The following is an 8,011-nucleotide window of genomic DNA, read 5'->3' as shown; positions in this document are numbered from 1 at the left end:
TGGTGGGGAGGGCCAGCGCAGCAGCAGCAGCCAGTGGACTACCGGACTAGGCGGCCCACCCACATGTTCTAAGAATATTAGGCAAATAAAGATGTTTTTAATCAATCAACACGAGTTGAACAGGGCAAGCTGATTGACCGGGCGAGACTGGAGGGGAAGTCCAGATGGCTCTTAGACTGAGGAAGCCTCCCGGGAAGGTAATCTGTATTACTAAATAAAGTTTATCATCTTCCTCCTCCTTCTTCTGGAAGATCAGTGACGCCTGGTGGATTGGGCGAGAGCTACTGCAGTCTCCGTAGGGGTCCTTGACTGGGGGTTCCACCCAAACTCCATAGAAGGCGTCTGTTTTTTATAAATTCATTCACTTCGTTCGCGCGCACGGAGTGCAGCGACAGCGATGTAGACAGGCGAGAGTCGCAATACCACTTTATTCCATTCTAGTACATAGGCTCCTTCCTTCACCGTATCGGGCCGTAAATCAGAGCACCAGATCCCCGTTCACTGCAAAACCGCTTTCTTTCTCTCCTCCCACGGTGCGCACATGTTAACTAGCGCCTTATACACAGACACGGACAGAGCGGTGGGGCAGGACGCACGCTAGTTCTGTACCCTTCTGTCCCACCTCTTTGTCCGTGTCTGTGTATAAGCGCTAGTTAACATGTGCGATAACAACAACCAACTAGCCTTGCCACTCACGGCGCGGAGGGAGGAGGGGGGGGGAAGGATCGGTCAATCGGTCAGCACGGCGGCAGTGCTGCAGCGCAGGCGCATCTCCTCGGTTCACTACAGTAGTACTTCTGTCGTTTCGCTGTGCCCTTTAGTGCTGAAATAATTCCTTTGGTTACTTGGAAATTGATTTTATGGTGAAATTCGTACATATGTGACTTAATTTACGGGACATTTTCGAAAAAAAAAGAGCAGTTGCTCAAGAAACATCGCAAACATTTCATTATGACTCACCATTGGCCAGGTTAAGTCCACCGCAGGACCGAGCCTTTTTAGAGAGGTCCAAACAGCCCCATCTTGCATGGCGTCCTCAGCCTGCGCCATTGGTTGGTAACAACTTTATTCATAGTCCTGCAGAGCTTTCGCCGACGGGGCCTTAGGTCTCCCACGTGGGGACGTCGAGGCGCTGCCTCGCCGTCGCCTCGCGGGCCTGCTGGACGGCCCAGAGTTGGTCCCCGAGGCTGGGGCTGCGCAAGGCAGCGGCCAACCGCGGCTGGAGGGTTCCGGAATTAGCACTGTGAAGGTTTTTGTTACAGTCCCAGAGCATGTGAGTTAAAGTGGCTACATTGGCGTTGCAGGCCTTGCATATATTTGTCGGGTATGTACCGGGGTAAAGCCTGTGGTATAGCTCCGGGTTGGGGTACGTGAGCGTCTGCAGTTGTCTGAGGGTCACCGCGTGCGCCATCCTGGGTTTTATTTCACTTTTCTTGAGCCCCCCATCGAGAGAGATCAACTATATGCCCCTGGCATGTGTTCCATTACGAGAATCACCATTGTATGGAATTCACAATAGCTATTCTCTAGTGAGCAAGGGTAAGGTCGATACAAGTAGATACATGTACAATTTACGCCGCCTCTGCTAGCGTACTGCACCCAAAACATGTGTGAATTTTTCATGTTCGCATAGCATGACGCTGAAAATCCCCCAATTCAAACTAGGCTAATAATTGCAAAGGTCCACTAGCATGCTTCAGTCAGAATCAATGATCCGAATTTCCGTTTAAAAGTTACAAAATGTGCATATCTGTGCAAATGTGCATAGTGAATTTATTGCTGGAAATTATTTTCTCCTGAAGTCTGTTGCTAAAGGCTTAAAGTTCACATAAAGTCAATATGCCATATCCTCATGCTTCTGTTTCCTGTTTCATGAGAAACGTGTTTCAGTATCCTCATGTTTCTCTGGATGATGTTGAATAGATAACTACCTTGTCATAAGAAACAGCTATCTAAATACAAGCGTGCAGAAAATGTCCTGTGTAAGAAAAAAAAGACTATCGAACAGATTTTCCTATCATGAGGCGTGTGTTGCTTCCGAAAATAAACTACACAGACTCACAGCCGCAGCAGATTAAATTACCCCCATTTAATGCTCACACACAAAAAAAAACTGAGCAGTGCATAAAAAAAAAACTTGGAGGCATTTCAGCGATTCTCCCAGATTCAAGGATCTGAGAGCACATACAGGACCTTGGCCATGGAGACCCCCACATTCTTGAGAGAAAATGGCATGCCTGCATAGAAATGACAAAAAAGTGCTCTGAGCCGCTGGTGCATCACTTCTACAAACACAAAAAAAAACGCGCTTTCAGGAATGAATAATTGAGTGCGAAGAGCTTAGCATTGCAATTGCGAAGGAAAAAAAAAACAGCGAATTTAGCCACTGCAGTAAATGGTTCAGTGACTAAAGGGCAATCAAAGTGTTTTTATAATGCTGTGTAAACAAAGAAAATGTCTGGCGCTAAGTCCCTGTAGGCGCGACGAGTGATTAGCGCTCGCTGGTTAGCGCCATCACCGATGTGACTGCGTCAGCAACAAGACATTGTGTTTACGTTATCCGAGGGTTACAATGAGTGGCAATGAATTCGACGATGTAAAGATGATTTAGTTTATTTTGTTTAACGTCCGAAAGTAACTCAGGCTATGAGGGGCGGCAGAACGGAGGCCTCCAACTAATTCTGAACGCCTGGAGTTCTTTTAACTTGCACTGACATCGTACAGTACAACGGTCTCTAGCATTTCGCTCCATCGAAGAGCGACCGCCGTGGCCGAACCACTGAGCCACCATGGTGGCCTCGACCATACGAATTACAGGCGCTGCTTAACAAATGGACGCATTCGTGGCTGAGGGGAGGTATAACGGTACTGCTGTACTGTGCATCATCGTTACGGGTAGAGTCTCCGGTTCACATTTGGTTGCCCGCTTTGGCCTTCGCCTGGACGCGGAGACCAAGGGGCCGTCTTTCTTGCGTTGTCTACCTATGCTGGTGCATTCCTAAGCTGGGGGAGCGTACGGACGGGACGAACACACCAACGATGGCAACGAAACGAAACCAAGGGAAAGAGGCTTAATAAAGCTAGCACTGACAAAAACAATTGAGAATGCGGAAAATCGACGCTAACAGGTACACGATGATCACCTACAGAAGGATGCATCCCGTGCGGGATGCTCATGCGGAGTCCCTGTCCCCCTCACCCCAGTCATTCTAGGATACATGGATTCGAAATGACTGCAACCACAAACATGGCTCGCCCGGAAGCCTGTGCTCTCTGTTGGGAAAGTTAACGCGAGGGGCAACGCACAGGCTAGGTTCAAGGGGTGGTCACGTGATCGCGCCCCCTAACCCCGCCTGTTCCCTGCGCCCCCGCCTCTCGTTCACGCTCGGTTGCACGGAAGCATTTTGACTATTACCACTACGACGACGATGGCGACCTATGGAAACATTCACCAGGGAGCTAACGCCGCAATTAACAGTGTTCCGTAATAGGCAATAAAAAAAAAGCTCACATATCCTCACTATGTAGCAATTTCAAACTAAGCAGGGAAACTATAGTGAAATTGACCGCGCCCCCTTCCGTGCCGACTGTGTCCTTTTATATTTATTTCTGACTCTTGCTGATAGCAGCGGGGATGAGAAACATGCAGCCGCGACAGAAGACCGTCAAGAAAGGTAAGGTTTGGGTCACTTGTTCCGAAATGCTCGTATAGAATAACCATGACTTCAAACAGGACGAAGACGAGAACTGCACAGGACCGCTCATCCAGAGCACTTTTCGTCGTCGTCCTGTTTCAAGTCGTCGTTTTTCCCTACAAGAAGTACGTCACGGGAGAGGCGACGTGCCGTTGTCTTCGTCGACCGGAGTTGCCTAATCAGGCCACTTTGGCTCATATGTGCAGCAAATAAGAGCTGTGTGTTGGCATACGTGAGCAGCGCGTACTACGGTATCTATGTGCTGGAGTGACTGTGCGGCCATTCCCCCGGTTCCAAATGAAGTACATTGCCAGAGTAAATGGGTAAGGTACACGTGGCAGTGAGCCCCGTAGTGCGAGCACGTTACTGCGGCGAAGTCGGGCCGTAACCATTTAGCCAGAGTGAGGTATATGCGGAGTCAGAGTAAACCTTATTGATGATGACCTCTTGGGAACGTGCAAGGCGGGTCCTACACGAAAAGAGAACCGGTGGAATGAGTTCTTTCAGGCGGGAACGACTTCAAGTACGGAGAGACGCACGGGCATAGTGCACGATAGCTACTTAGGAGATCGTACGGGTTTGCCCTGAGGGGTGGGGGTAATGAAGAATTGACTTCCCACCTGCGGAAGCAGCAGTGGCATTCGCCGCCATAGTGCCCACAGGTAAACCCTTATGCCCCGGAGTCCAAATGACTTAGATCTGATTAAGCAAACAAGGGAAGGGGAATGAGGAGCTCGTTATAAATATGACAGAAGCCAACAGCCACAGAAACCAAGGGGCACAGGGGAATTTTTTTAAACTAATTTATTTATTTTGTGGTGTTGATCAATTCAGAATATTACTGAATATGTTATCGCTTAAAGCTAATTGATTAGAAAAGCAGAAGAAAAAACAACCATGTGCCGCCGGTGGGATCCGAACCCACGACCTCCGAATTACGCGTCCGGTGCTCTACCTCTGAGCTACGGCGACGGCTTTCAAACCTTCTGCTTTCGGGGGTATTTATGTTTACAAGTAACCTAACCTTGAGAGTGTTCATCAGCGCCACCCACGTTCATAAGCGGCGGACGTAGAACGCCCTGAGTAACCGCAGGTGTGACGTAGAACGTCATCGAACGGAGAGGGTGGAAGCTGCGTGAGAACCCTCTTATGCTTCCTATGGCATCAAGATCTGATTAGCTCTGATTAGCAACGTGTGCGTGCCTGCGGAGAATGGATTGGGTGGCCGTGGCCGTTCTATCCTCCGAGGCAGGGCGAAGAATGTCTGAGTAAGTAGCGTGCGAATCAGTGAAGAGTGACTGGTGTGATACCAGCGTGTGGGAGGGAGGCAGTGGCTCCAGATTGCGAGGAGCTCAGCGTGCAGGGGGGTACTGGAAGGACGGTGACTCGTGTATACGCCCCCGGGTGGACGGAGGTTAGCGTACAAAACCACACGCCATTCGAGCCTGGTCGCCAGAGAGCGGCATCAGTGCAGATGTCGAGGGTATCTGAGTGCGGATCCGTAAGCTTACGCGCTGTAAGAAGCTTCAAGCGCAGATACTTCGTTGTGCTTAGGCAGCCCTACGATGGTTCGCTGTGTAGACCTATAAAGCCGTTCGAGATTCTTGATGTCGGTCAGAGAGAATGGATGTACGGGAATATCTTCCCACTGCAACAGCCATAGGTTGGGTGCGACAAGCATGTTTTCTTGCTCCTGCGAACTTGTTCCGAACTCCGAACCCACTTTTGGAGCCTGCTACAGCTCGCAGTAGGCAAACCGAGTGTCCTAATCTGTCTCGATTGTCTCTGACTCAAGCGGCGCGTCATCAATCGCACTGCACGCACGGCCCTGCCCATTACTTGCTGGCCATCGATACGCACAAAGCGTTCGATAACATTGGCCACGATGTTATCCACGAAGAGCTGGCTTATTGCTATCGTAACCAACCTGACCAGAATTGGATAAGGAATTGCCTTGCAGCCCGACCAGATTGTTCACATGGCATGGCACCTGTATAGACCTCAAGAACCTGTTCCTTAGATAGGGGTGTTCCCCAGTGTTCCATCCTGGGGCCCATGTTGTTTAATCCGGCTCTGTGCAGAGTCGCAGGGAACCTCCAACGTGACACGGCGGCTCGATTTACGATCTACACTGATGACCTCAGCATCTGGACCGAAGCGGAGAACTACACTGATAAAAAAAGCATGCAGGTCGAATTACAGGCAGCTCTCCTCACTCTGGAGACCACCCTGTGGAAATAAGCTTGCGACTTTACCCTCAGAAAACGAAACTTAACAGCACAGATGGTAAGCATCGGACCAATCCTGACATGCGCATCTCGCTCCATATTGGGCCGCACACCATAAATTGAGGTGGAAGCAGGAAATGTTTCAACTGGACACGATCCTCGATTTAATGATCCAGCTGGAAACAGGCGTCATTTCAGCTGGAATTCAATGTTGGCAGCTGGAAAGTTTGATTTCGAGTTCAATACTGGGTTGGTAGAACATAGCATGCGACACGCTTAGATTTAAGGTTCGGCCCCAGCCCGTGGCATGTCACAACTTCCAATAGAGACCGCGGGCTCATTTTGCTGCCTTATCCAAGTCGCTTTCCTCGAAAGGGTGTCATTTGTAGGAATTTTGCCGCGACTAGCGCGAAAATGTCGCACTTACCTGTTTATAGCTACATTCATTTTCCAGGACACACTTGTAGCCTGGTAATGGTCTTTAGAGCAGTTTTTAATGTAGTAAGCAATGTTGGTTGACACCGTAAAGATAGTTCAGTAAGTGCATTACGGCAACGAGAAAGCTGCACGGCAAGGTTTGGATGCACTGAAGCACCAGCGCTTGTGCTTTCTTTTCTCTACTGCGTCCCTGGGTTTAATTACGCTTTTGTGCTCATCAAACTGCTGCACAACTATTACTGGATGGGAGGATCAAATTCGCCCCTTGTGCAGCATGCTGCGAAGGCACAAATGACAGGCTAAGCATTGATTCCCATGCCTTACCAGTACAAATAGCGCCACTCAGTGGTTAATGTGATGAAAAATTGCGAAGTCACCGCAACCGAGCCATTTGCTCAAGATGCCTGCGCTACTGACTGAAGTGTAGGCAAGTAGAAAACATGGTGTCAGTCTCCGCACAGGTCAGTCCAGAAGTGTAACTGGCCCGTAGAGGTCAAGGGAGCGGCGCCTCTGCAGCAACAACCATATTCTTTTCTATTGCATTTTAATTTAACGCCTGCGAACGAAGTCGATTTTTCACTTGAAAGCTGCTCTTGCCCTCAATGTTTGCTGATTGCTTTTCTGGGCTATACTATACTATTCCACTGGTGATGTCGGGAACTTTGGGGCATTACAGGTGTAAAATAATGGAAGGACAAGAAGACAAACTAGGACAAGACATCTTACGGCTCTAAAGGCATACAGCGCACCTTTTTCGATCATAAATGTGGATCGTTTGGCCAACAATGTCCAGGCGTCTCCAATGAGTGTGAGCATCACTCCACTGTCCAGGGCATACAAGAACTGAAAGAAATTGAATGGCGAGAGTTAGAAGTCTGCAGAACTTTTCTGCGTGAGCAGAATACTGGATATGCAAATATGAGTGTGTAAAAAATGACACTCGACGTTTAAGTAATTGCCCTGGTATAGAGTGCTCTGAGAAACAGGAACATACGTTAGCCAACAGAGACTGCGCGTCTTCAGTTATTCACATAACAGTTTAGCTGACAAATATTTCTTTGACCATTTGTTGGTAGCACTAAAACATAAAGTCCTAAGTGGCCTCAATTAATCTAAACGTTGAATTTATGCAAGAAATTCTTAGGATTTTCTCTGCGCAGGATAACTATTTTAGCTTGTTACTGACAGTAAATTTACACATACGTTTTTCACAAGTCCGTTACCGTAATGCACGACGTCAGTTGAGATATCAGCACTTTTCCAGCCGAGAGGCAGGGTTGCAAAGGGCCTCAGAGGAAAGACAAATACGTAGCGTAACACTTAACAGACGGCAGTCTTTCCTGTCTTCGGCCTACGCGTTTTCTTGGCTTACATTTGTTGCAAGCTAAGCCTCCGCGTTGAAGTTTTCTCAGCTTACCATGTGAAGTGCAGTGAAAAATAAAAGTCACCGGCTCTTACCTCGCACTGCATTTCGCACATTTTCTCAACGCACCAGCGAATTAGCGCTACCATTTCTAGGCTTGTTATAACCTGTCTCGCCTAACTACATGCGTTTAATTTTGCGCCGTTTTCCCATCAAGGAAATAAACCAAACGGACAGCTCTATCAAGCAGCGAAAGCCATGTCCGCAGAACCTTGCCTGCGGCACCC

At 48.7% G+C, this 8,011-nt stretch overlaps 1 protein-coding gene across 1 annotated transcript in view; it reads right to left on the bottom strand.

Annotated features, from left to right (window-relative positions):
- Nucleotides 1-2,091: 2,091 nt before the first annotated feature.
- Nucleotides 2,092-8,011, bottom strand: part of LOC149354674 (uncharacterized) — a 44,450-nt gene continuing 38,530 nt past the window's right edge. The window contains exons 7-8 of the mRNA XM_089577538.1: nucleotides 7,111-7,204; nucleotides 2,092-2,237 (exon numbers count right to left, since the gene is read on the bottom strand). Of these exons, the coding sequence (XP_089433664.1) occupies nucleotides 2,167-2,237; nucleotides 7,111-7,204 (165 nt within the window). The 3' untranslated portion in view covers nucleotides 2,092-2,166. The remainder of the gene's footprint in view (nucleotides 2,238-7,110; nucleotides 7,205-8,011) is intronic.

The sequence above is a fragment of the Amblyomma mixtum genome, chromosome 3, assembly GCF_055824585.1.
Source record: "Amblyomma mixtum isolate Tamu chromosome 3, ASM5582458v1, whole genome shotgun sequence".
Classification (NCBI taxonomy): domain Eukaryota; kingdom Metazoa; phylum Arthropoda; class Arachnida; order Ixodida; family Ixodidae; genus Amblyomma; species Amblyomma mixtum.
Note: the sequence above shows the minus strand (reverse complement) of the source record. Positions and strands in the feature narration are given on the sequence as shown.